At 43.2% G+C, this 26495-nt stretch overlaps 2 protein-coding genes across 5 annotated transcripts in view; both read right to left on the bottom strand.

The window, feature by feature from the left end:
* Nucleotides 1–4037: 4037 nt before the first annotated feature.
* On the bottom strand, nucleotides 4038–5294 carry gpr151 (G protein-coupled receptor 151). The gene has a single exon (XM_062426245.1). The coding sequence runs from the start codon at nucleotides 5292–5294 to the stop codon at nucleotides 4038–4040; it is 1257 nt and encodes a 418-aa protein (XP_062282229.1).
* A 2743-nt stretch (nucleotides 5295–8037) lies between these two features.
* The window catches only part of ppp2r2ba (protein phosphatase 2, regulatory subunit B, beta a), a 42279-nt gene continuing 23821 nt past the window's right edge, over nucleotides 8038–26495 (bottom strand). The window contains exons 1-10 of one of the 4 annotated variants that reach the window (XM_062425074.1): nucleotides 26166–26235; nucleotides 17929–18026; nucleotides 16691–16895; nucleotides 15531–15643; nucleotides 12883–13060; nucleotides 12573–12737; nucleotides 10274–10443; nucleotides 9592–9683; nucleotides 9366–9489; nucleotides 8038–8193 (exon numbers count right to left, since the gene is read on the bottom strand). In XM_062425074.1, coding sequence (XP_062281058.1) covers nucleotides 8038–8193; nucleotides 9366–9489; nucleotides 9592–9683; nucleotides 10274–10443; nucleotides 12573–12737; nucleotides 12883–13060; nucleotides 15531–15643; nucleotides 16691–16895; nucleotides 17929–18026; nucleotides 26166–26235 — 1371 coding nt within the window. Of the gene's footprint in view, nucleotides 8194–9365; nucleotides 9490–9591; nucleotides 9684–10273; nucleotides 10444–12572; nucleotides 12738–12882; nucleotides 13061–15530; nucleotides 15644–16690; nucleotides 16896–17928; nucleotides 18027–22876; nucleotides 22887–26165; nucleotides 26236–26495 lie in introns of those variants that run through there. The other 3 variants (XM_062425077.1, XM_062425078.1, XM_062425076.1) reach the window with 3 other exon arrangements.

Here is a 26495-nt window from a genome sequence, read left to right as displayed (position 1 = left end):
AAAGGGTCAAGTTAGTTGGCATAAGTCAAGACTGATGAAAAGTCATAGATGTGCTCAGAATCATGGACATTTTGTACATCTCCTGTCCCAAAACAACTGAATATACCCAATCTGCTGATGAAGATTGTGGGATGTAGTCAAAAGCTCCGGAACAAGTGAATAAGTGGACCTTAAATTAAGACAGCTGTTTCCAAGGCTGATAATTACCTCTCAGGTTCAATAGTAATTTAATCAATTACATTTCCTCAAGTCACAGCATGGTTTGGAGTTGTTTTTTTGAGTTGGCATTATTACCGAAGGCTTTTATGTTCAAGTTCTGGGAAGCAACACTGCTCCTCGGTAAGTGGTCACTTGAGGATTTATTCAGCAAAAATGGAGCAAAAGCTTCACTTCTGAGTCAGACCGGTATCCTCTCCTATTTGAACAGTTACTGATCGATAATGTGGCTATAGGTTTAAATGGCACCCCTCTTAGTTCTGCTGGAAGTGCTGAAAGGTGTCTGCCCTTTAGATCCCATCATCCTTTACTGAGATGAAAGCTCTCTGATTTATTCTAATCAAAAGACTGCTAAATACCAAGGCCAGACCCCCCGAACCAACCTTACTCGAACACAAAAACACATACACACACACATACACACACTCTCTCTCCCTCAAATCTCTGCGGACCTAAGAGCCAGGTGATTTTCCCCAGGACTAGAGGGAGGCTGACTCAGAGGGAGATGCAGTGTTGGTGGCCAAGGTTTTTGCATGTGGTTTAATTGCAGCCAACCTCTCCTGCTGAGCATAATTAGCCCTAGCTAGCATATCACTTCCTGTGGAGTTTCATTTATTAGAGATGATGATTGGCTGAGGGATAAAACGACACCCCTGCCTCACCTCACAGTGGGAGGGGGCCACAGCCAGGAGGGCAGTAAAGAGAGGATTTCACCTGCTGAAAACTCCCCCACCTTTTATAATGACCTAATTAAAGCTGAGTTGTTTTTCCACTTGTAAATGTTGATTATTTCATCTGTTTTTCATACAGTTTCATCTCAATCAGTCACTGATATTTGACCTTATTAATTCTGAACTCTATAATCAGGCAGCTCATTATTACTGAACACTGATAAAAGTACTCTTTTATTGACTTTGCTATTTTGTATTACAATATTATGCTGGAAAAACACATTAATACCCTACTATGGAAACTAAAGAGCAGACACTGGCTGATACATCCATCCCTGTTTACTTTAACAGCACTATATTTGTCTATTACCTCCTTTTACTGAAACAGTACGAGCAGATAAAACAGCATGAAACATCCCAGAATGGCTAAATTATGAGTTTTGCATTTCAAAACATCTTGTGTAATGACGGTACAGTACAATACTGTATGCCTTCAACACAAAAAGTCATCAGTCACTTTGACATAATGAGGTCCAGCTGGACCAGTGTCTAGTCACCTTTTAAAAGCCCTGCATGCACACAGGGGTTGTCAGTTCTTCAGCTGAGAATTACATGAGGTCACCAGCATCTGAAATTGGTCCTTATTTGTCACCTAATGCTCTGTGTTTACTTATCTCCATTGTATTTGGCTGTCTGAATGTAAAAATTCAAGGAGTATATAGTGCCCCCAAATAGTGTCCATAACATGCATGCTACAGCTATACCATTATACACACTACTTCCAGCAGGTTTTGAGTATGTAAGGTAATAAAAGTAAACTGAAATGAAGGAGCTGCTCACTGCTACAAAATAAATAAATAAACTGCAGGTGCCAGTGAGACACCGAGATCTTAAAAACCCAAAAATAATTATTAAATCTTTGTCTTTGAGAAGTTTAATACACATAATCTTTTCAAAAAAGTTTGGTTCATGTCCATATGGCATTAGTCTTGTATAGTTTCCTGTTTGTACAAATATACATAGACTACTAACTGCAAAAAACCTGTTTATTATGACGTGTACTGTATATGTGAGTAGCATTAAATTTACTTAAATCTCGCAGACACTTTGGCTTGTCAAAGCAGGAAAAGCACAGGTGTAAATAATAACGTTAACCATGACCATGTAAGCCAAGTCAGTGAGTGAGTGAGCACAATACCAGAGTGCTGCTACTGGCTCATCTACGTAGAATGGAGCCCTAATTAATGTAATTATTCCACCAAGTTAACATGTCTGTGGAACACTATGCTTTACCTTTACTGATAGTGAAGAATGATTACGATTCACAAGGGAGATGTCAGTCAAGTCCTGGGAGGGCAGTTAGCTTACAACAAGTGATAACACTGGGCTTGTGCACCATGGCCATATAAGGGCCTTTAAATGTCCTGTGAATTACAGATTAGTGCACTGAAGGTCAAGAGTCAAAGAGTTTCCTGAGTGTAAGACAGTGACTGAAACATAGCCATGATTGCACCAGTAGTGATTCACATGTATATGTACTGGTTAGTAAATTTACCAGTACATACAGGTGAATTTGCCTTGTCAGTAAATGTCAGTGCTGGAAGTGTCATACAGCAATTGCTGCAAGTGGTGGTCACGTGATGTATGTAAAGATAATGAGACCACTGCCACCATTGTTCACATTTGTTATTGTTGTCCTGTCACCTTCTAATCATTGCTTTATTTATGCAGTGCAGGTTAAAATTTCAGTCCGAACACATTTTGCTTTGCCTGCAGTGTCTATGGCCAGGCCACTACCCCAGGGACTGATGGTGGGTTATATAGTTAAGTGTTGCTCTGATTGAGGTACTTGCCTCTGGCAATAAAAGGTCAACATAAATGAATAATGAGAGGAAAATGTCACAAGAGAGGGGAGGGAGTAAAAAGAAGTATTAGGTAACCATGGGATGACTCCTACATCTCAATTTTTTACTTTTTATAATGCAGGCCTCACATTACATTGAACCTGTGTGGCTGGTGAGGTCAATAAAGTTGGAAAAGTGGATCTTTTGATGTGTAGAGGTGTATTATTTGCATGGGGCCTCATTCAGCACAGCTGGGGTGCTGTTACAGCAGACAGTCAAATCGAACACTGATCAGCTCAGGCATGATTTCCTCGTGTTGTTTATCCCTCTAACTTCAAGGTTTTGACCTATCATGTATATTCAGATCAATGAAGAGAGAACTGCTCCCACAGAGGTGAGACCACTGACACGACTACATCTGGGTTCAGAGGAAAGCTTTTTACCTTTAATTAGAACCCTTGGTAATTCTAATTGATGCCCTTATAAAAATATATTTAATAAACCGAAGTCAGCAGGAGACCATCCGGTGATGACTGATCCATCTCATTAAGACTGTACTGTACATATGTGTGTGCGTGTGTCTGTGTGCAGTTTCACCAATTACAAATGCACACAACAAACTATAATGACGTCACGCTTCAATAAGTTACCACTCATCTGTATGATTTTTGACAGAAGACACACACAAGCTGCGATTTTTAGAACTGTCTTTATTTTAAACACTGGTCATTCAAATACATAATGAGTGCAAAATAATCTCTCACACAGAAAAGACAGGAAGCACTGACTTTTACATCAAAACTGCATGAATGCACTAAAACACATTGTGTTACACTGATCTCAAACTGAGATTTTAGATTTAGAATTTTTTTTTCTTGTAACACCCCAAGTCTTTAAAAATGATTATGTAACAGGCAGTATGATGCCCAAATACTTTCACTATTCACTGTATGGCATACTGAAAATATACATGTAGATCTATATTGAATTGACATTGTCATCCAACGTGCAGTATAGCTTTGATTTACAGCCACCAACAATCATATTGCACTAATTATTATCTTTATTATCCATCTATTTCTTCCCCAAGAAACAATACAAATACAACATTATTGTAATGTTTATCATATATAAAGATACTGCTCTATTTGTAGTCCACACTTAGCTGTATTCCACACTTCTTACCTTTGAATAATATCATACACAGAGTTGACAGAATACCGTTTTACTGAGGTCTGCAGATGAGGTTGCTGCTGTCTGAAGACTGCACTGAGGATCATACTGAGGATCAGCTGGCAGGTGGATGTTACTTTTTCTCCTCTTTGTTCTGGTGCTCCCACGGCACAGGATCATTTTCATCCGTGTGCGAGCCAGTCTCCCTCTCGTTCCAGAACTGCTCCACATCTGGCAACACAATCCCATCTTTGAGGCTCGCCGTATCTACTTCTTGGAGGCTCCTCTCCTCCCTCGGCTGGCCTGAGGTCTCTGGTCTGGGGCAAGGCGACTTGAGAGTGGTAGGATTGTGAGGTCCGGGCTTTGGCTTTGGTGGAGGTTGTTTGCGCAGGGTGAGCCGCCTCCACAGACCTCGGTACCCCTCTCTGAACTCTTCTGAGAGGGAGAGGACGATGAGAGGGTTCACCAGAGACAGAGAGAAAGTTAGCAGCTGAGCACAGAGGGTTAGAAGAAGAGGAGGAGGAGAGATGAAGGGCCGAGCTCCTCCAATGTCTTTCTCAGCCAAATGTCGCTCCCAAACCCAGACTACCCACTGTGGAAGCCAGAGGATGGCCATGGCTACTGTCAGGCTGAACAGCATCAAGGTGAGCTTTCTGGATCGGATCTGTGTGCGCAGGTTCTGAGACTTACTGGAGCGGCGCTGGCACTGGCCGTAAGCCCTCCAGAAATAAATCAGGGCAAAGCTGAGAGGGGCACAGTAGACTCCCAGGGGATACGCTTTGACGTACACAGACATGAAATCCCGGGCTTCAGGAGGAACCGCCAGCACACACACCAGCCCGCGGATCCCCCTCTGCAACTTTGCAAACAGCCAGTGAGGGATGGTGACGGAGCATGCGCACAGCCAGATGAAGAAGGGCACCACCAGGATGGAGCCCAGGTGGATGCTCACCTGCTTGGTGGGATTGGACACGTAACGGTAGCACGATTTGGCCATGACAGCCACTGTGAAGCTCTTCGCCGCCATACAGGACTGGAAGAACCAATCGGCCGTCTTGCACACCACCCAGCCCAGACTCCAGCTGGCCTTTGAGTAGGAGGCGGCTCGGAAAGGCACCGTGAATGCCAGCACCAACCCGTCAGCAAACATCAGGTTGAAGATGAGGGAGTTGATGAGAGATAGTTTTCCCTTATGGGCGTTGGAGAACAAGATGACCATGGCAGTGAGGTTACAAGCCACACCCAGGACACAGATGACTCCCAGAATAGCCGGCACCAGGACCCTCAGCTCCCCGGGGTCCAGGTGTTGGTACGAGCCGCGTTCATTGAATTGCCACTTGTCTAAAGAGCTGTTCACCACAGTCGCATTGTTCCCACTCAGTTTGTCCATCTTTTTCTATATAAAAAAAAAGGATGATGTGATGGAGAAAAGAGGCAAAAAAGTTGCCAGGAGACCAAAAAGATGGAAATACCTTAAAGAAAAACGCAGTATATCTAGAAGCCTCCTGAATCTAAACCTGTAAGAATAATCGCATCAGAGAAGATATCGATTGACAATCAGTGATCACAGTAGAGCTCCTGTCTGTGTCCGGGTTTATCCTGAGACACAGTGATGCAGCTTCTGCAGCTGGTTATAAAGATGCTGTTTGATTGACAGCTGGTGTCCCCAGCTGACAAAATGTGCGTAGACTTCAGCCTCACGGGGCCAATTAGGGAAAGTCTGCATAATGCACACAGTGCGACATATGAATGTAATGGATTTGTAATTTGTAGTAAATATGTGTGAGTTAGAAAGGTTTTCGTTAAAAGTTAAAAAATACTATTGATGATCGAGGATTTTTGGTTTTGAAATCTGTGCATGAAATCTTCAGCAAAGACATTTTCGAATTTGTTACAAAAAGACAGAAATATAATTACCCGTGATTATTTTGAGAGAGTTTCCTCCCCCATACATTATTAAAAAATGTGTAATATGAATAAACAAGAATAATCAGAAGAAATGATGAAAACTATAAAAGTAGTTATTTAAAGTCAAACACCATGTGTCCAGTTACAGCAAAGGAAATCTGTTGCTGGCTTTACATTTTATCCACATGAGGGCACCCTAACACCAAAAGCAGCGCCGTAAATGAACACAATGAGGACATAAATAAATTGATTTACACTCAGTTTGATTCATAACAGAGGAGATCCAATGATGCAGAATTTGAACTTGCACATCTTTATTATTTTTTATTCAAAGAAAGTCCAGTAAGCATAAAGACTGCATGGTAATTAATTGCATTTCAATACATTCTGAGCTATAAAATGTTTTTTTTTTTTGTTTCAATTAGAAGTGTCACAAAGGAGGTTGTTTAGAAGACATTACTGTTTAAAGGAATCACACTTAATAATTCCCTGATTTCACAGAGTTCATTTAGACCTTTGACTGCTTTCCTTTATGGGAGTTGGCTCTTAAAATAAAATCTCCAAACTGATCAAAGCTAAAAACCCAACCTGCTAACCGTTCCACGTTACCCATCTTCATTCAGCAAGACGAGGAACATGGACGGGCGATCTAAATACAAAACATTTTATAAACTGGCTACTTCTTGTAGCCACTGGAGAAAGCAAGTATCTTACTTGTATAGTGCTTCAAATGATCTGTAGATGTTTGGTTATCTATGTGCAGGTTGTCAGTTTCATCAGATTTAAATCCAACGCATGCAAAATGAGTTATGCTAGCATCATGTTACGCCAAGGAATCTCAAATTGAAGTTCAGTGCTTTGACATGAAAAGTTTACAGTTCAACCATCTTCAGATCATTTTTAGTACTATCCAAATAGGTTTAAAAAAAATGAGGTGAGGGATTTATTTTTTCAGCAGGAATTTTGCACAAAATAAAAAAGAATGTGGCTTTTTCGTGTCTCTTGCAAACTGATGACATCAGACTGACTGCAGCGCAACAATTACTTTGTACACATCACAGCGTAAAAGTAGAAGGGTCCTCCCCTGAACTCAAGCATGTAGCCGGTGCTATAATGTAATCTTGACTACACTGCTTCAAGCACTTTTTCCACTTGGGACCTCAGTGGAGCCTTTTTTAAACGTTTGTTTATAGAGAGAACGAGGAAAAAAACAAAAGAAAATTCCTAAGTTAACATGTCATTTGAAACATTCACACTGGGGACTGAGTACAAGGCAGGACCTTGTACTCAGTCCCCAACCCCCCGCCCCAGTCCCTCCCGCCCCACAGTACATCAAACCCCCACATACCAAAAGAAGGCACCACAGCTTTCTAAACAGACTCATTGACCAAGAGAAGGACTTGATAAAACAACAGCATTAAATAAAACCATTGACACAGCCTTGAAGGGCTTCATTCACATTACAGACTACAGCGGTCTCACCAGGGAGACAAAAAATTGGTACTAGAAAGACTGACCGTGTGTCACAGGCAGAGAAAACTCTCAGTTTGTGGGGTCAGAGATTAACAGTCTCTTCCTTTTTATGTAAGAATTCTGCAGCAGTTTGCACTGTCCGCCACTTTCCCTCAGTTAGGAGAACAGCAGGGTTGGTCACATGCACTGTAGCATGAGCAGATTGAAAGAGAGGGGGCACTGTTGCTACATGACAATGAGCCACCATCATGTAAGCTAGATCACTGTCTGTGTGCTCTACGTTTTGTTCAGAATACCCACATCCATCCCTTTTCCTCAGGGTCCAGAGGGCTGCTACATCACGTTACTCATGCAGCAATCCTCTTGTTGCATAAATGCACAGGATTCGCTTCTGTAGGTGTCCAACGTGGCTAAATAAATTAAATTAGAAGTCAAATTGAAGAGTGAAAGTTCACTCTTGATTTCAAGGAATCCTTTTCTTCTGGCTGTACCCAGGCTGTATCCGTTTCCCGCTTCACCAAATTCCATACTGCACCCGTTTTCAGTCACTGGATATTTCCCACCCCTCCAGGAAACTCTGCACTTCCTCAGCAGAGCAGTGAAATTCAAGACAGCAGCAACAAGACATAGGGAGAGGAGGAGTAGGAGGAGGATGTAGATTAGAGCTCCATCTCTCTCTTTCTCCCGCCCTACCTCTCCCTCCCTCACCATCACGTATGGAGTCAGGGGTCAGCAGGGGGGCAGCTTGCCCTTTAGTTGACCTTGTCTTGGAAGATGTAGAGGTTGTTGGTGGCTGCCACCGCGATGATGTTCTCATGTGGGTGCCACGTAGTGTGAAGTATCTTCTTGCTGAAGTCTAAGCTGTCGACACTGATCTCATCCTTACGACGTTTCCCACCCACACACACCTGGAGAACAACAACAGGGATGAAGAGGCGTGAAGATGTGAGAGCAGGCACAATTTTCATGGACAAATTAAACTGATTTCAGTCATGTAAAAGCAACATGACTTCATTTTTGGCCACCTGTGAGCAAGAGAACATGCTGTAAACACAGCACTGACATATCATCACCCTATAAAATTCATATGGCGGTTGTAAACAGTTGCTCATTTACATGTCCAGCGCAGTGTCCTGTTTCTGGCCACCTAACAATATATATATTCACTCTCCTTTAAGCTAGTTTTGGTCACTAACTCATGAGTGCAATATTTGGCTCTTTAGCTGCTAAATGCTCAACTATGTTCACCAGCTAGTCACTAACTTTGTCTGTGTGCTGTCTGGTGCTGGGCAGACAGCTTAGATTTGGTTTATCACAGTTTGAAAATAGCTGTCTGCTGCAGCTGGAAAAAAGGTTTGTCAGAGCAGTGAGAGTGAAACCCATAGATGTTTAAACTATTGTTCATATAAAAACACAGATTTAGAGCAGTTTTAGTCAAGAAACAGGTAATGTTATGTTAGTTCATTGTGCACAGTAATTTTCATGTTTACCAGTCCAACTTGTTCATTTTTTTGTCAAAAGAAATGATGTAAGAACAAATGGGGATGAAACATCTAATGTTCATTAGTCAAGATTTATCTAATGTCTCTAATTAGTTGCTTTCACTTAAGAAAATTATTTATATTTCATATGTAAATTTTTATTTGTCCCTTTCCTGCTGGTATGTGAATTTCACACGACTCTGACCTGTTGTAGCGCTGTATTGTGAGACGTACTGACAAAGCAGGTGTATTTTCATATGCAATTAATGCACAGTATCCTAAAATAATTATGCTGTTGAGAAATTCCTCTTCTGTTTCTTTGCCTCCTTCTCCACCACCTCACCGATATATATCACATTCAGACATTGAAACGTACATAAGCAGAAAGCAGTGTTGTTGTTATTACAAGCCTCCACCTTAAGTTACAGAATATCTAGTACTAATTTGTAATTGGAATGGCTGTTTGCTACTCATCACAGAGGCTTCTTTAGTTGTCCTGACTGCCTGGGAGTCCCAAGTATTATGAAACAGCAGATCCAGTTTCACCCACTCAGTACTTCATGATGTAGGATTGCTTATTTTAATGAGAAGTGTTGTACCTTGCGAGGCTTGAGAATGGCTCTGGGCTTGCTGTTCTCTCTGGATGCTTCCAGTGTGACGTCCCGTTTGGTGTTCCGGTCAAACATTCGGAAAAAATTATTGTAGGAGCCGGTCATGATGACGCTGAGGAGGAGCAGAGGAGAAGGGAAGGTTATTGAGATTGGATGCATGGATGGATAGATGAATTTATAGTCGGTTGGATGGATGGATGGAAGAAAATCTCACCTATCTGTTCCATTCCAGACACACTCAAACTTGTCAAAGATGCAGTCATTTTCATACAGAGAGCAAAGTTTTCCCCGTAAATAGTCGTGAACCTGGAAAACAAACAAAAAGTGAATGTCTGAACTAGTTAAGGAATTAAGATCACACTTTCCCAGCATCTAAAGTCCATTACATGGCCATTCAGTGGACAACCACAGGCTGCATTGCCCTATGCTCTACTTTCAGTAATCCCTTCAGTCCTGGTGACCTACGCTAAGATGGTAGGTAGCAGGTGGAAGCGGAGCTGGAATTGGACAGAGAATCCCTTGAGCCTAGCTGATGGCCTTATCAATCATGACCTGCCCTAAGATGGCTTCCCCTGATCAGACAGTGTGGATCTGACCCCGGTGACCACTCAGTGGGAGGTTTTGCCCTTCAGGTTGCATGAGCACTGTCACTATCTGTCTTCTTATGAGCAGTCAGCTCAATAAGCCCTTCTGGGGTAATTGCTAAAGATGACACAGTTGCAGATTCGCAGGGTGACAGTGTAACAGGATTAAGTTGAGTGATTAGTCTGAAATCAATATTTTTTGATTTGATCTGGGCCAAACCATTATTTAATAACATCCCCAGCTGAGAATGATCTTTAGAGCCTTCTAGCTGTCCAACAAGTGTATAAAAACATAAAGAAAGCGAAAAGTACCTGGTATGTCTCAAGTGGTTTGTTCTCCATTTGAAGGTCCCACACTTTGACAGTGAGGTAGTCCCTTGTCATCAGGTAGCGCCCGTTGTGGCTGAACTTGACGTCAGAGATGGATGAGATGATTTCAGAGAAAAAGGAACGAGTGGAGGGATCCTCCGGCTCCTCAAAGTCTACAAGAGAGAATGAGCAAGAAGCTGTTATCTTTTGACACAGAAAACATATTCACACCGTAGGAGGTCGCTGCTTAAAAGAGATGTTTTTCCTCCCGCAACTCTTTTAATCATCTGCTGTGAAAACACAAAGACGATTTTGTTTGGGCGGTGGGGGCCGTCATTAGTGAACAATAACAGCACAACAATGCCTGAATGCAAGGTTTTGCTGTGGCAGCTGCATCTCTTCGCAGGATTATTTCTCTGTGTGCTTAGGAAGACAGTCGTGGGTCAGCATGCTGGGTAAATATTGGTTATGATTCATATTGATTTTGGCAGCTGCTGATCTGTGTGCAGGCCAGCACGCTGGGGATAAGAGCCAGGCATTCCATCGTTAGCTGTCAAGTTATTGTTGCTCCCCGCTCCTCCTCCTCTCCTCCCACCATTCCTCCCCTCTCTCCTCTCCATCGCTCCAAAAAATGCCCCCACCATTCTCCTCCTCCCCACCTCCTCTCTCCTCCTCATTTGAGGCCTGGAGAATAGCTCTATGATGTGTCAATGGGGAGCCTAACAAGGGATGCGGTGTGAGAGATGAAAAAATAGGGGGGTGAGGAAGGGATAAGAAAAACAAATCAATGTCAAAGTGCTGGGCCCATTTGAGCCTTACTGGATTTGTGTGTGTGTGTCAGTAAAGGAGTGTTTGTGTATAAGGGGGTGTGTGCAATGTGTGCATGTATATATGCATGTGTGTGTGTGTGCCCTCCCTCCCGTCCCACTCCAGGGGTGTATAATAGGGTCCCTGGGGAGTTGGCAGGGCGGCTGTTTGGCCTATTTCTCTCTCTATCCTGAGGCTCAGTGTTTTTGGCAATCCCCTCCTGTACCTCCATCCATCCGTCCATCCATCTTCTGTCTAACACTGATTGATTTCAGCAGCCCTCTCAGATTTACAGGTACGGAAGGAGATACAGTATGATTGTGGGTGTGTGTTTGATGTTTATGTAGCTTGGAGGTTCAGGAAGTTTTATGTGTGTGTGCGTGTGTGTGTGTGGATGTCAAGGGAAGGAGGAGCTGTGTGTGTGTGTTTGAGTGGGAGGGCATTATAACATTGCTGTGAGCCTCACGCATTCATGCAGCGTAGGTATTAACAGATCTGTCCTGAGGCTAACAAGAACACCTGCCTGCTTTGTGTGTGTGTGTGTGTGTGTGTGTGTGTGTGTGTGTGTGTGTGTGTGTGTGTGTGTGTGTGTGTGTGTGTGTGTGTGTGTGTGTGTGTGTGTGTGTGTGTGTGTGTGTGTGTGTGTGTGTGTGTGTGTGTGTGTGTGTGTGTGTGTGTGTGTGTGTGCATAGTCTAGTACTGCAAGCACCTGTCAAGAAATGGCACGCACATGTCGATATATAGAACAATCACAGTGTGCATATAGTGTAGGGTGAATATCAAGACTTTTTTTTCTTTTTCTTATTTAACCCTAAAATGCTCATGTGAAATTCAACAGGCCGTGTTATCGCACGCTCTGGTGAACACGTCAATATGTCTGAGGAAATGACTGACATTATTGAACAACAAGGTGTGTCCATGAGGGGCTAATGCGATTGCTCTTAAGCCATTGATTTCCCAGCTAAAATGTCAATGTATTCATTATTCATTGGAGCAAAGTGTATGCATGTGATGGTGAGCTTTACAGAAGGCCATTCATTGTTTGTGACGCACAGAGAGATTTATTGATGGGTTATCAATCGCGGCATATTGAGCGGGGGGGACGGCTTCCTGTCACAGCCGCACAAAGGCGGAGCTGAAGCAGAAACATGTGAATGTGGACAAGTGAACATGGTGATTGAGCGCTCTTTATCTTTGTGTTTTAGCCGTGTCAAAAATTTAGCATTAGTATTTTTCTTCTTTTCATCTTTCTATAATCCTTTGCCTTTCCTGTTTTCTACCTCCTTCTACATCCTAGGAGTCGTTTCTGGGATATTGGAGGAGTTGCATTCTACTGTCACACCCAAATAACACAGGGTGGGTTTATTACATTTGATCCTCATGTTTTTAGATTCAGCATCTTTTCATTTGACTGTAAAGCCCAAAAAAAAGAAATATAATACAAATAGAGGGTTGTAGTATTTCCCCACAAGAGTTATACTGGGAATGCACTCACATTTGCAGTGTTTGTCACATAGAGCGGCCTGTCTCATGTCACAGAGGCGTATAGAGCCCTTGCTGCTGCTGTAGGCAAAGGTGTGACAGTGCTGTGGGTGAAACTCTGCTGAGGTGATCACTTCGGTGAGCTCCTCCATGTTGGCCGGTTTGATGTCCACAATGTCTGAGAAAGCAGGTGCTAAGGAAGAACTTTTAGATAGACGCTAAAGGCTCTGACAATTTTAAAGTTTAAAGCAATTATGTTTTCACAGGTTTATGCAATCTTTAATAGGTCCTGAACGTAGAGAAAGACACAAATGAGAGGATACTGAAGCTGCGGTCAGTGATCTCCAGGTTCCACAGGTTCACCCTGAGGTCATCAGTGGAGATGTACGTCTGAACGTCGGAGTTGACAGAGATGGAGTTGATGTGGTACGTGTGGGCATTGCTGAATACTCGCCTGGCTGTAGCTTCAACCATCAAGTCCATAGGCTGCAGCACCGGCACCTGGTGGTAAAGACAGAAGTCCATTAGAAAAGGGGGGGGGGCTTTGATGTATTTTGTAACACTGATACAATATCTTATGCACTTTGATGCTGGACTCCTAGAGGCTTTCTTAGATATTTATCCGTGTGCATTTTGTGCATGTGAATATACAGCAAGTGTGTGTGTGTGTGTGTGTATGTGTGTGTGAGTGAGCCACGACCAGATGACTCCAGGGATTCATATGACATTTACTCCACAAATCTTAATGACACAGAGGCAGCGACGGAAGGGCTCTGGGGCTGTTTGATGAGCTGGTTCAATCAGACTGGGAATATCTGTTGGCTACATGGCTACTCAGTGATCATGCCTCCCACTGTTTCTCTTTCTCTCTCTCTCGAAGTGCTGAAGAAGTCACTCCTGTTCTCTTGTTTGTGTGTGTGTGTGTGTGTGTGTGTGTGTGTGTGTGTGTGTGTGTGTGTGTGTGTGTGTGTGTGTGTGTGTGTGTGTGTGTGTGTGTGTGTGAGAGAACGAGAGAGAGAAAAGACAGAAAGTGAGGAAGGTGGAAAGACAGAGGGAAAAAGAGATGGCCCGAGGGCATCGCTAGGCCCTGCTGAGGAATGATAACTGAACTCTGCAGAATTAAGACAAGCTCACACACACACACACACACACACACACACACACACACACACACACACACACGCACACACGTACACACACACTTACACACACACATACACACACACACACATGCATGCACACAGTAGCACAGTGCTGCTCCGGCTTCAAAGACGCCCAGCACCAGTCTGCATGCAGCCCCCCGTTGGCCAGATAAAACCCAGACAAAGAGAGAAGGGAGGGGAGGGAGAGAGGAGAACAAATCGACTGCTTCTTCCCTCTTTCTCTCGTCCATTGCTGGCACTGACAGAGAGACATGGCAGCCCAGCAGGCTGCTGTATCTCCATGGGTGTCACTTCATTTCCATGTCTTTCACTCACTGTCCAGAGAGACATGGACCGTATTAACCCATAACCCCCACTTACATGGTTCAGCCTGCCCCTGCATCTTCTCAATGGATCCTCTTCCTTATAGTATGTACGGAATATTTTACATTTAAATAATCATGCTTTTAAAAGTGTCACATTCTCTATGAAATCTACCCACAACCTAGACATTTAAAGCAATTTCCTGCATATTTAATTTTTAAAGGAGATACTGAATGGAAAAAAACATTACATCATACATTTTGTGTTTGATTTGTCGGCTACATTTTGTAATAATATTTCTGTGTTTCTCTCTCTCCATTGCTCTCTGCCACCCCCACCCCCCCAACACCCACCCAAATTTCACAGCCTCTAAACAGGATTGCCACAGTCCCGGCCTGTCCTCCAGGTTGCTATGATCCCCCGGTCAGCCAGACAAAGAGGGACAGACACGCTGAACACAGCACTAATCTACTATGGCGGACACACGCACGCACGCACCTTCACACACACACACACACACAGTCCTATGTGTGTGCTGTCTTTGTGTGAAAATTAAAGAGGTACTGGAGTGATAAGAAAGAGAGAGGGGGGGAGAGAGAGGGAGAGGATGATCCCTTCATGGTCTTCACCTCAGTGCACGCATCGATCACTCATTCTCACTCTCTGCTGCCAGTCCAAGTTCAATATTGTCCATACTGTGTGATATTCAGCAGGTTTTTAAATGTGTGTACTGACTCTGATACAGTTACAGTTTGTAATGCTAAGAAGTCTACGCAGGATTAAAGGCTATCATAGCATAATGAATGAGTGAATGCTAAATTTTGATTTAATCAGCTTATCTGTGATAAGTCTTCAGACTACTCAATAAGGATTTTGCCCTTCTAGAAAAGACAAGCTCATTCAAAACTTTAGGAGCTTTGTTTCATTTAATTTTCAGCTCTCTAAACTACTGAATTACCTTTAAATTTCATTGTTAAGGATGATAGCACAAAAGACTTATATGGAAATATGCTTTTTCAACATAAACCACTTCATAGGATAAAATATACTTTATAAAATGTGAAATCATTTTGATTATTCTTCTTGTTACATACGATGAATCACTATGAGAGTTCTGTATGGTACGCTATAGATGGTAAAATCTAGATATCAAACATATAAATAGAAAATATAAATGGAGCACTTAATCCTAATGTCTGCACTGGCCTGTAATGACTTTTACAGCTCAGTAATTCATGGCACATTGTGAGGATTTAAAATGAGCTACTTTTGTCAAATATTAATGGCAATTGAGACAGTAAGTTTTCATTTTTACATTTATATGATTAACAATTGTATGATAATGAGTTTCCCACCTCTAATTCTGAAACAAGAAATGATGCTTTAACTTTAAATGTTTTAATTCAGTCTTCAAATCATAACCTGGTATTCACTCTGGAGCCAAACAGTTCAGTTTTGAGAAACCAGAGTACATGTGCTTCTTTGGGTGGTGTTTGACCTCTTACCCGTAGCGACGTGATGGTCGACGGGTCCCTGATCCGTCCATCCTCATCCTTCAGGTTGTAGCCCTCCGGACGCTTGTCTCTCTCGCTGATCTTCCACAGCTTCACCGTCTTGTCTGGGATGGATACATCACATAAAAACACACACACGCACAGAGTAACACAAAACACAGTTAGAACATGGCTCACTACAGTAAATCTCAGATACAAGATGGATGCGGGGGGTTGGGCAGCCAATCTGGCATGTAGCTGGGCAGGAGCCAGGGTGGATGATGAATGGCGGCTCCTGTGTAGATTGTGATGTCGTTGATACCAATCTACAAGTTGACTACATTTCCCCGCCGCAGTATACGCTCTCCTTGAAAAAAGCCATCTGGGCGCTTTTCAATCCTGCATCACATAAACACCAGTTACATCCCATCTTCTCTGTCTAGTGAGGAGGATGGCGGCGGCAGTCAGGTTGTTGCTTTTTTTTTTTTTTTTTTAATTTCCGCTGTGAATATTGGTGTCAGAGCAGCGAGGCCATCACCACAGGACCCTCCACCATCTGCTCCAGCCACCGCTAGCACTTCTGTAGCAGCCATGCATGACGCCCACAATCTGCAAGACGTCTCTACGCTGATATGTGTGTGTGTGTGTGTGTGTGTGCGTGTGTGTGTGTGTGTGTGTGTGTGTGTGTGTGTGTGTATGTGTGTGTGTGTGTGTGTGTGTGTGCGTGTGTGTATGTGTGTGTGTGTCTTGGCGACGTGCATGGTGTGTGGTGGCACACATGCTTTGATATATGTGCATGTGTGTGTGTGTGTGTGTGTGTGTGTGTGTGTGTTCCTGCTGTGGCAGCCATGCATGAAGTTCTCAATCTGAAACGCTTCTGCTGGTGACACTTGCTCAGCGAAGTGAAACACATATACATTCACAGAAATAGCCAAAAAGACATTTTCATGTGATATTAATATCACACAAAAATATTCCATTCTTCATATCAGCTGTGTACAATCTGACCTACCAGCAAATAGAGAAATGAATAATGCTTTTGGTTGACACTTTTATTGACTGAGAGCACCATTACACCCACATTTAAACAAAATAGAAATAGATTGATGGTTGCTTTGACCCTCTTTTGTCATGTGTTTCACTCAAAACTAATGGATGCCATAGTCACTGACCGTTGGTGGAGAGCAGAAAGTAAGCGGCATTCTGCTGAGGAAGCCATTTGATCTTGTTGATCTTCTCCTCAATCTCCAAACTCTTCAGGTAGTCAAACTCTGGCTCGTGGCTCTGGAATGTGCTGTAAACATTGTACTCCCCTCGACGCTGGGGCTGACTCTTACTCTGCAAAGGGAGAAAGCTAATTAGAGATTGACCTGCTTTCTTTTAATTTCAGAAGATTAAATACCGTTTCCAACAAATGGGATGTAGAAAGTTTAATTCCTCTTCAAGATGTCCAACATTTGAGAAAAATCCGATTACATTTTCCCTTTGAAGGAACAGTTTGACATTTTGAGTAACAGGCTTATTTCCTCTCTTGCGAGACTAATCTAATCGATCTACTGTATAATCTATCCCTCTCTGATCTGTCCTTTCATTATAAAAATGGAGCTAGCAGCCAGATAGCTTAGCTTAGCTTAGCGCAAAGACTGGATATGGGGGAAACAGCTAGCCTGGCTCTGTCGAAAGATCAACTATATCCCCTGACACATCTAAATGAACATGTTATATCTTGTTTATTTAATATGGATGACTCCAGGAATTCACTGCACCTAGCTGGCCATGAAATAGTCTGACAATACAGTAACTCCCTATGTCATTTTCAAACAAACGAGATATGACATTAATAAAAGAGCTTTAGAGGACAGAGCCAGGCTAGCTGTTTACTCCTGTGTCCAGTTTTTGTGCTAAGATAACTGGCTGGTGGCTGTAGTCTCATATTTATCACACAGACATGAGAGTGCTATCAATCTTAACTCAGCAAGACAGCAAATCAGCTTATTTCCCAAAATGTCAAACTATTCTTTTAAATTGCTTCAAGGTTAGATAAAGCATTTTCCCCACCACTGAACAACATCATATTGCTTAATTTTATGTGCTTTATTAAATTGATTTTGTTGTATTTTCTGAGCTTCTGCATTACATACAATGTAAACATTTCTGTGTAATTGAGAAAGAAATATTTTGTTATCTTTGTAAATCTTCAGATCCTAACTGGAAGTTTAAACTATTATGGTCCTTATAGTCACTGATGTTTATTTAAGCAATTATTTCCAAAACATTTCAAATTAACCCATTTTTCTTGCTAGTTATTTAAAATCAAACAATATGTACCCCATCCATAATGATTCTACACTGTCAAACCCTCTCAGCAGAAGGGCAGCATAATTAGTTTTGCATTGGTGGCATTTCCTACCTCCTGTTCCCTCTGGAAGACAACCACTCTGCCTCCTTTATCTCCAGTGGCCAACAGCTCCCCCGATGAGTTAAACTCCACAGTAGAGATAATGTCAGCTGCAACACAGGAAGCAGAGCAGAGAAATGTCAGTGTGGATGTGCACAAAGCTGTCAAGGTAACAGTCAGACAAAAAGAAAAACCTTTCAGTGAGATCTGGTAGAGTAACTTTTGGATAACACATCAGGGGAGAGGGAATCTCTGAAATGCTGTGACAAACCCACAGAGAACTACTCCCGCACAGATACCCTAGTTTGGTTGAAATATGGGTTAGGAGAAACCACGGGATGAGTCACTGCATGATATCAACCAATTTGGCCCCTCATCTGATTGAAGTGAGCCAATCTGTGCCATTAAATTGCACTCCTGCTTTTTAAGAGGATGCTGCTGCCACACGAATAATGCCATTCATCTCCCCCATCATGGCTGCAGGACCCTGTGCTGCTCAGTGACGCTACTGCTCCTTCATTAAGAAAAAACAGCTATAAAACCTTTTAAACCATGCACTTTGTTTGCCTTTTACTAATCCGCATGTCTAGGCATGTGAAACACACTTACTAACTTTCAATATGTGCAGTGCATCAACAAAAGAACCAACATGTAACAGCTATAAAATAACTGCTTCGTTTATATTCCATTGCCAACATTTTTCAGTGTCTCTGCATAGCTCCAGTTGCACCAAAAGTAAATAACAGACACCTACCCTTAAGGTAGCTTTTCCTCTCTTCCTCAAAGACATACATCTGCCTGGATTTAGGAGAGGCTAAGGGTGACTGTAATTAATATACAGCCCCAGGCTAAAAAGGTATAGCATAATGTGTGTCACATGCACACACCACAGAAGAGGCTATCCCTGTGTTTAACAGTGACAATAATTTTCGACACACAGAGAGAGAAAGACAGAGAGAGAGAGAGCTTGTTGTTTTGTACCCCCCACGCCCTCTGTGGACCTGCTACTGGCGGAGTACTGAACAGGAGAGGGGAATGTTGCTATGGAGACTGTTTCCATCTCTAGCGGCAGTCGGAGGGGTGTATGTGTATGTGTGTGTGTGTGTGTGTGTGTGTGAGTGTGCCAATAGCTCTCAGACTTAGTTGCTGATGCTAGCTGTAATTCAGCAGACAGAGAGAGCGAGTACTGCAATAGAGTGAAAACCTGCTACTGCATCTGGGGGAGTTGCAATGCAGCACACAACTTCAGACAATGGAGTCCCTGCAGACCGGCTCATTTCTGCACATGAAACTGCTGTGCATGGTAGAGAGGCCAGCGAATGACTAAGCGTCAAGTCTTCGTTTGTGAGCGTGTGTGTGTTCCTCCCCTCATTTAGTTTAACTGTTAAAAAGCCACATTCAGAGACCGGAGGGATTCTTATGGCCAAGTGTTGATAATGACATGAGGCAAGGGGGCCGATCCTAATCATATTTGAATTTAGAAACTAATAACATTTCACAGACAAGACAGACTCTGACCTAATTACGGCCTGGGAATACCCCACTGACACACCATATTGGAATTTATTGCACACGTCACATACACGTTCACACATGCACACAAAATCACAAGCTGCAGTTATCTCTCACTTTCTCTCACTTTCTGTACCTGCATGTATCGACCTCATGCACAGAGATGTGCATGAGGTCTGCACCCCCCGAATTGCCAACAGACACACACACACACACAACCCAACCCCACATCATCAGTCCAAAGCCACTGGTGTGAATCCAACGCAATCGGCTTAGTGGTCAGCATTCTTGAATCAAAGCTTTTCTCTCTCTCTGTCTGTCTTTTTTTGCCCTTCATCCTCCTTTCTTTTCCCTCTCTCCCCCACTCTCTCTCTCTTTCTCTCTCCCCTCTCTTTCCCTCATCATCAACACATTAAGTCACTGAGGAGAAACAGTAATTGATGGATGCCATTTAACGAGTTTACACACGGGTACATCCTTCAATCATTTCAGTGAATGAACAGCCCGAGAGAGCCACTGAAGCCGAAACTCCAAGTAACGCCATGGAACGCTTCCTTAAATTAGTTTTTCTTTATGCAAATGTATTCAAAGCAGACAGGGCAATCTATTCAACCTCAGTCACTGATGGAATTTTGTTTGATGGGTAAAATACTTTTTTTTTTCCAGATGTAATTTCATTCTAGGGAACAAATTAGAAGCACAGTTGCAGGTGGGCGGTCTCTCCGGGATTCCACTTGCATCAGATCAGATATTTATGATGTGAGCATCAGAGGGCTCAAGGTGAATTGAAATTAGCAGCAGCAGGCTGGTGATTCGGTGGATCAAATGTGTACTTTTACATACACACACACACACACACACACACACACACACACAGACATCCTCTCTCACGCACACAGCTTCATCAGCAGACCGCAGCCAGATGAAGCCCATAAATCCTGTGGCCAGCCAGGTCTGACACAGACAGGTCAGCGCTTCTTGATGCATCAGAGGGATGTTCGAGATAACACACATCCATCACCAGTAATAATGTGGACAAGCCTGTTGGCCTGCTGCTGTGATGTGTATGTGTAACTGTGTATGCACGACTGGAAGAAAACAGGCTCTTATCTGTTTCTATTCACCAATCTGAACTACGGTAACTCGCCTTCAGCATTGCAATATAGAATTGGGAGTCCGAACAATTGGATGGAAACATAGATATGCATTGATTCTGGAATGAAACCCCTGCACGAGGAGCCAATAACACAGGGAGGAGAGTGAGGATATTGAATGTATTTATAGACACCAGAGCATGCAACATCTATCACGCATAACACAGAGGGACATTAAAAGAAATGATAGTGAGAGGGGGGAAGTCTGGCCCAAACTGGGGTGGAGGTGCAGTGGGAAGGGAGTGGTGGAGGAAGGCTTTTGTTGCTCAAAGTAGGTCAATAAATAACATACAGTAAATCTTACAGGCACAAATACAAGCAAAGACTAAAATTCGAGCACCCGAGCTAACCTCTAGTCAACACATAATCCTGTCAGGGGTCAAAAAAACCCAAAACAGATTGAAGCTTGATCCAGTGACACCGGGAGGGTTGTATAAGGCACACAGAGCCAAAATGGTGTGACTGCATGGAAAGCTAGTTGCGTAAGTGCGCAGTAATTCCAGGTAGAGGGAGGGACGTGAACAACATGGTGTCGTGTAAATGCTTTGTTAGACGTGGAGAGGAGAGGATTACAGCACTTGTGCTGAGCTGCCTGCGTCAAAGGATCAGGCCGAATGGATAATTCAGGTCCGTTCTCTCTTTCACTCGCTGCTCTCGCTCCTACGATAATCAACAATATGTATCAAACTGCACTTCTTTTCTTTCAAGAACATAAGCACTGACATGCAAGTATCGCAAATTCTATACGTTAATGTTGTGCATTTGCCAATTCGACGTTTTCTGTGCTGAATAAGCAGCTGATAACGGCTTAATTTCAGACCAGCAACAATGGAGATCAATCAAAATTTTGAATAAACCCTGCTACCCACCGGTCTGGTACCCAGCCATATGATTAAGGGTTATTAGTTAGTTTATTAGGCTTTATTAGCTCTGCACAAAGCAACAGAGCACAATGCAGCTCTTTTCATCTGAAGAGCATGACTCTTTGTAAGATCTGGAGTGAACAAGCTAATTAACCTGGTTTCTCCAGGATCAGCCCCTTGAGATTGAGACTGTGTGTGTGTGTGTGTGTGTGTGTGTGTGTGTGTGTGTGTGTGTGTGTGTGTGTGTGTGTGTGTGTGTGTGTGTGTGTGTGTGTGTGTGTGTGTGTGTGTGTGTGTGTGTGTGTGTGTGTGTGTGTCAATGTGTATGCGTGTATGGTCTTTTGTGCACGCTTTTCTGTACTCCCCAAACTCTGAGGGTGAAATGGGCCAGACGTGTTACTGCTTCACTTCTAACACTTCATTAACACACATCGCTGTGGCACATATCTGACTACAGACAAAACACAGGACAGGGCTAAACAAGAGGAGAGTGAAGTTGTGAAAATGTGTGAAATCAGCGATCGATTCCTGCAAGCACTACATGCTGAATAGCAAGAGGGAGGATTTTTTTTGAATCCTTGTTATTTGGTATTCTCTTAGAAATTGAAGATATAGAAGTGGGGGGAGGGTGGGAGCCGCATAGAATTATAATCCACCACCAAAACAAAAGCTGTCTCTCCCTCTCTATCTGTCTGTGTTCCTTTGGTGCAATCCCTTTCATCTTTTTGTTTCCAAGGCTGGAATGAATCAAAGATGAGATGTCTACTGCACAGACTGAAATCCTGCATCTACAGTGACCTTATCACCAAGACATGAAGGATTCCGAGTGACGCCGCTTCTACGACAGGACACCGAAATTAGCTATCAAAACTTACAAATGAATCCCATTATAAAGTCCAGAAAGGTCAAATATTGCTTAGCCTGCAGGCTAGCAGCACACTCAATGACTTGCACATCTATCACAGTAGCACCGCACATCTACTGACCACAAAGCCATATCCGAGTTGAGAATAGAATATTGTTGTAATCATCCTACAGTAGCAACACCACGGGTACTCTTTAATAAATTCTCATTAAATTTTCATGGAGCGGCAGACTTAATAAGAAGCTAATCAGGGGATGAAAGCAGCTGCTGAATAAGGAGTGTGACTCGCCCCAACTTCACAGCTTGCCATTAAGCTCCCGCCACCCCCACACACACCCCTAGACGCACATACATATTATCTTTCTTGCACTATGTTGCTGAGGCGGGGCTCGGCGTTTTGAGTGTTTCGTGGTGAATAATGGATGGGACCTGGGGGTATGGTGGGCTAAGTCTTTTTATGCCGGGGTCCTAAAGTGTGGCCCCAGGCCGTTTGCCTTGGCACAGGCAACCAGGCTCTGCTCTGCTCTCATCAGCAGCAGCAATAAAGGCTGTGAGCTCTCTGTTACAGGACTGCATCAGTATTCAGCGGGGCAAGAAGGGTCACATCACACACAAGCTCGTACTCGCATCAGATAGACATATAAGAAGCAAGGCAGCTGAGAGAAAGCGAGAATGAGGAGGAGAGGGGGTAGGAGAGAGGAGGAGGAAGGGATTACATGTCCTACCAATAGATCTTTAGGTCATTGTTCCGGTGGCTAAATTGTAAGGGACCAGAAATCAATACCAAAGCAGAAATTAGGTTAGGTCCTGCCTCACAGCAGGGAAGCTATTTACATTTTTACACTGGAGGGTACTGCTGTTTGACAATTTCATCCATTATCGAAACATCCAAGGTGGAGATTATGAAAATTAACTGAGACCCATGTTGTAGGAGCGTAACAGTCCATTGACTCAACACACACCGATATACACACAGCTGTAGTGAGACACACACACACTAGTGATAGCCAGAACCATCCATCCTATGGCCATTAACAATGTGTCATCTGCAGACGGCTGCTTAATGCAAATAAGGCTGTAATGTAATTTTCTTCCATCGAGTCAACAACGATATCTCAGCAAACTTTTCGGTCGAGGAGGTAATCGAAATATCACTGGTGTACCTGACTATAAATGACCAGTGTAATTTTACTCGGTGTATGCACACAGTCAATATAGCGTGCGCACACACACACACATTCAATATAACCGCCCACAGACCCACTGAGGCATGGGATTGGTGCGAAGCAAAGGTCAGTGCCAGTGACATCATTAAAATGTGACATCATTAAAGTGTCCTGCTGCTGTGGTGCAAGCATGGCCTGAGGGGAATCCCTACCAGTTCGTCGCCACTCATCAGGGACCTGCGTATGTATGTATGTGTGAGAGAGTGTGTGTGGTCTAAATGGGCTGGGCCTGATGGAACATGTGCACTTCCGTGAATTTATGAGGATGGGCCATAGACTCAGACACGGCCCTGTATGATCTTTGGCTGCAGACTGACTTCATACCACTTAAGAATGGGCACACACACACACACACACACACACACACACACACACACACACACACACACACACATTCATGATATATGGGGTGTGACAATCAGTCATAAATTATAGCACCATAAAAAATAACAAAAGTAGCCTCTCCTTGTTTGAAAAGCACAGATGGGCCACAGACTAGACGATACTTTGCTTTAAAGAGACACATTTTACAACCTGCCTAACTGTCATCCACTTTCTCCTGATAAATTGAGTGAAAGGGAGAGACAGACACAGAGACAGAGAGAGACAGAGACGGAGAGAGACGGGGAGAAGCTGGAAGAAGATGCCCTCCTGTTTTTCATCTCAGCGCACACATCAAACAAAGATATCCATCACACCCACTCCCACCCCCCACTTCACTTCCTCCCGCTCTGAACCAGTTACTGTGTGTTTAGCAGTGACAGGGAATCATCTGTAAGTGCTGAGAGCTGAGCAAATTATGATGTTCTCCTGCATTTAAATGACAAAAAAAAAAAAAATCACGTTGAGGCAAAAGCAGCAGGAAAGATGTATGAATGAGACTCTCTCTGCCTATAAAAAGCCTTGACTTTGTCTTTCCTCAAAACTGCAGTGGAATCAGTAACCTGAGCTGATGGCAAATGGAAGAAGCCACAGTGTCTCTGACCCACCCTGTAGCCACACACACCCTCCAACCACCTCTACATACCCTCCATATTTGTTATATTCTGTAGATAGACGTAAATTGAGAAATGATCCACCATACCTCAAATGAAAATGTGTCTGTTTTTTTCTTTTTTCTTTTTTTCTTTTCAAACACAATGATAAGTGGGTGTTAAAAATGTGTCTGGTGTGAAAGAATTACAGACTACCCCAGTGCTGCAGTGACTTTTGATACAAATGACTAGTCTGAAAATAAAACAAAGTACATGCCTCAAACTGAACAAAAAAGACAAGAACTGGGCTCATCTCACATATAGCCGACCTAATAATCGATTACTTGTCCAGAAAGGAATAATGAATGAGAAGAAGGTAGAAATACCTTGTAAACTGATACATCAGTACAGAATATTATGATATGTATGCTTAGTCTGTACAAAACAATCCTATGTCTACTTGGTTCAAAATGCTGCCTGAAAAAACCCTGAGTCACCAATGTTTTTTATTATCCTGATGATATCAGCTCTGCAGTTAATGTCCATAACCAATCTGCATAACTGGTGAGCGGGGTTGGAATGGTAATGAGATTAATGATGGTTTTTACCTGTAAATTAATATTTTATGGTCATCAAAGATCTAAACAGCTTGCGGTGGGCAGGTGCAGTTGATTGGTGGAACATGAGGGAACTATTAACCATCAAACAGTTAACAGGCTGATAATCAAGAGGCTGATGCGTGATCAATCGAGGGGAAACACACACACACACACACACACGTGCAGGAGCAGCGCTTATAGCTCTGGAGCTGCAGAGACAGCTATTGTTCAGTGCTCGGTTATGTAGATGTACAGTAGGAAATGCACTGTGTGTGTGTGTGTGTGTGTGTGTGTGTGTGTGTGTGTGTGTGTGTGTGTGTGTGTGTGTGTGTGTGTGTGTGTGTGTGTGTGTGTGTGTGTGAGAGAGAGAGAGAGAGAGAGAGAGAGAGAGAGAGAGAGAGAGAGAGACAGAGACAGAGAGGGAAGGAGGGAGGGCAAGAGAGAGTGAGAGATCCATATTTCAGTGCCCTACCTAAAATTAGGCCAAAGCTACCAGCCATCTCCTCTGTCCTTGTCTCATTATTTCAACAAGTGCACTCACAATATGAAAAATACACTATTTCATCATCTGTTCGACAGTTTTAAACCATATCACATGTTCACTATAGACTCCAGACGCTGAAGCAGCTGTACAGAAGGCTTTATTCCCTTGCTGCTAGTCCACACAGATTAAAACCCTGATTCCCCTCTCAGCATGGTCATCCTAAAATAGCAGGTATGATGGGAAATCCACCTCATCATCTCCAGACACTCTTTATGAAAATGACCAGAAAATTCAGCTTAAAGTGAGATTACATGGTTTTAAATGATCCTCGTGCACTTTACAGTGCTCTAATAGCATCACTATGCAGTTAAATATCTTTATTATCATCACCCAAACCATTTATAACACCATATTTGCTGTGATATTTGCTTAATGCCTCTGCTCCTTTAATATTTCTGTATAGTGACTTATTTCTGCTGTGATGTCAGCATCCCTCTAGCTACTGCCCCAGGTTATTAAACACCTTCCAATGAATCATTTCTCTCTCTCTCGACATCATTGGGGGTAAATACCTTCGGTTGCATAGTTGTGGTCGCGAAGGAAGCTGTTGTTAATTTTCCGGGTATCACTCTCCTCCTCCATTGATAAATCGTCTGGTTCGGGATCCTGAAAGCGGCAGATCTGCTCCCATCCTGCCCGGTACCGTCAGCAGGCGGGTTGTGGGACCAGCGGGGGGCCTGTCATGGCTCCAAAATCACCGGCGTAATCAACACGATCGCGATCAAATACCTGTGATGGTGTCGGGGCAGGTCCTGTCAGTGTCCACACCTCAGGACGCATCAAACGGCCCACGGGGACGCAGTGACAGCACCGGCTCCAACAAACCAGTTTAGATTTAATAT

The sequence above is a fragment of the Scomber scombrus genome, chromosome 9 (genome assembly GCF_963691925.1).
Source record: "Scomber scombrus chromosome 9, fScoSco1.1, whole genome shotgun sequence".
NCBI lineage: Eukaryota > Metazoa > Chordata > Actinopteri > Scombriformes > Scombridae > Scomber > Scomber scombrus.
Note: the sequence above shows the minus strand (reverse complement) of the source record. Positions and strands in the feature narration are given on the sequence as shown.

What these genes read in the sequence shown, in the direction of transcription:
- gpr151 (XM_062426245.1), bottom strand. Translation starts at nt 5,294, where the DNA reads ATGGACAAACTGAGTGGGAACAATGCGACTGTGGTGAACAGCTCTTTA.